Source organism: Crocuta crocuta, unplaced genomic scaffold (assembly GCF_008692635.1).
Source record: "Crocuta crocuta isolate KB4526 unplaced genomic scaffold, BGI_CrCroc_1.0 scaffold41, whole genome shotgun sequence".
Lineage (NCBI taxonomy): Eukaryota > Metazoa > Chordata > Mammalia > Carnivora > Hyaenidae > Crocuta > Crocuta crocuta.
In genome coordinates, this window is record NW_027529428.1 from 3,283,877 (window position 1) to 3,285,696 (window position 1,820).

Below are 1,820 nucleotides of genomic sequence, written 5' to 3' on the forward strand. Positions count from 1 at the left end.
GCATGCACCTGAGTGCTGTGCTTCCCCACCCCTGGGCCCCGCCCACCAGCCCTGGTGTACCACCAGGAAAGGCTATGTGCCCTGTTGATGCTCTTGGAGTTGAGGTGGGCTCACGGCAAGGCGGAGCTCCTTCACACATCCCCTGAGCTTGGATAATCTGCATCTTCCCTGGAAGACAGCAAGCTCCTCCTGATGCGGTGGCCAAAACACTTCCTAAGAGGGACCCTCGAAGGCAGATACATTCCCCCAAGGACTCTAGGGTGACCCTGTTAGGCGATCATTAACACTGGGTGGCAACATCAAGACGTAAGCGTTCTGATGACCCACAAGAAACAAGCAACTGTTGGCCTGTCATTGTGAGCTGCCCGGGCTTTGGCATCTCAGCTGGTCCAAGACACTCTGGGCCTTTCCGTGTCCTAGTACCTATATTAAAGTGCTTTCACGGAATCCGAGACACCAGCATCCCCCCGTCAGGTCCTCTTACACCCCACCTTGGAAACATCCACTGGCTTGGATAGGAAGTTTGAGGACATGTCGCAAACCAGCACCGCACCCTCGACGTCAGGGATAAAGTCGAACTCCACGCCGTGCACGGTCTCGTTGGCGCAGTAATACACGTAGGAGGCGTCGGGGTTCAGGCTCCAGGTGCTTGGATCTGGAATTTCTATCACAGAACAAAAGGTGGAGACTCTGGCCTGGCCGTTCATTCTGCCCTCCTTGTGTAGATGGGAATGACCAAGAATGACACCCCGCCCCTCGCAGTGAAAGGCTCATCCCAAAGTCCTCCCAAGTGGAACCACCCCACCCATCTTGCATTATAATCCCCATCAACAACCTCAAAGGATAATCAATCCCACCCTTTTGACAGTTATAGGGGGCAACTCAGCTTCAAGATTGGTGTGGTGGGTATTTGCGGAGGTTTATTCCTATTCCCCAGTTTCCATCTATCCTGTGTCCACTGAGTTTCCTCTTGGGGCTCCCGATTCCCCAGCTCAGCCCACGTAGCTCCAGTGGGGCCAGTGGCACTTGCAGTCACATGACCGACTGGGAACGGAACCCAGGAGATTGAAACTATAATTGGAAATGCTTGAGCAAAGGCATTGAAACTTGGGAGAATAGAAGGCCAGGAGGATCTCCTAAAAGGGAGTACAGCTTTCCTGACTGTGGAGCCACCACTGAGGAGACAAGGAGCGACGCCAGGACCTACAGACACTGTTGGGGCCCTTGATCAAGCCATTCCTAAAGCCAAATCAGCCCCTAGGCTTTCAGGTGACAGAACCTAAGAATACTCCTTCTGTAGCAGCCAGTGAACAATCTTAATAAGTACAACCATCCATTCTGAATGGTATCAAACCAACTGCTGATGAGAAGAAGGAATTAAAAATTGCAGGTTGCCCTGGGCGGGGGTAACCTGATATCTAAGGAGGGACCACCCACCCATCAACTTCTGCCAGCATTTCATTATCACCGTTGAACTCAGATCCCAGCACTTACTCGTGTAACTCCCAAGTTTGGGGTGCACAATATTCACAGTCCCAAACTTCTTGGCTTCTTCGGCGGCCTTGGCTGACCAAGATCCTGTCACCACATAGTCAGCACACCTTCCTGCTTTCAGGCCAATCAGGTTTAAGGGGACAGCACTGAACTGGCCGCACCCACCTCCTTGCACAAAAATCACCTTGTAGTTGTCTGGAACAGCTCTGGGCAGAAGCACAGGTTATGGTAAACAGAGACACAATGTGAAATGATGAAGAATGAGCGACGCTCTACCAGCACTTTACTTTTGGTGGATATACTACAAGAAATATGGTAAAGTCCCC

General features: G+C 51.8%; 1 protein-coding gene across 1 annotated transcript in view; it reads right to left on the reverse strand.

Moving 5' to 3' along the window:
- The window catches only part of LOC144227667 (phosphoserine aminotransferase), a 32,158-nt gene that overhangs the window by 22,194 nt on the left and 8,144 nt on the right, over positions 1-1,820 (reverse strand). Inside the window, exons 4-5 of the mRNA XM_077759352.1 lie at positions 1,495-1,700; positions 492-664 (exon numbers count right to left, since the gene is read on the reverse strand). Of these exons, the coding sequence (XP_077615478.1) occupies positions 492-664; positions 1,495-1,700 (379 nt within the window). The remainder of the gene's footprint in view (positions 1-491; positions 665-1,494; positions 1,701-1,820) is intronic.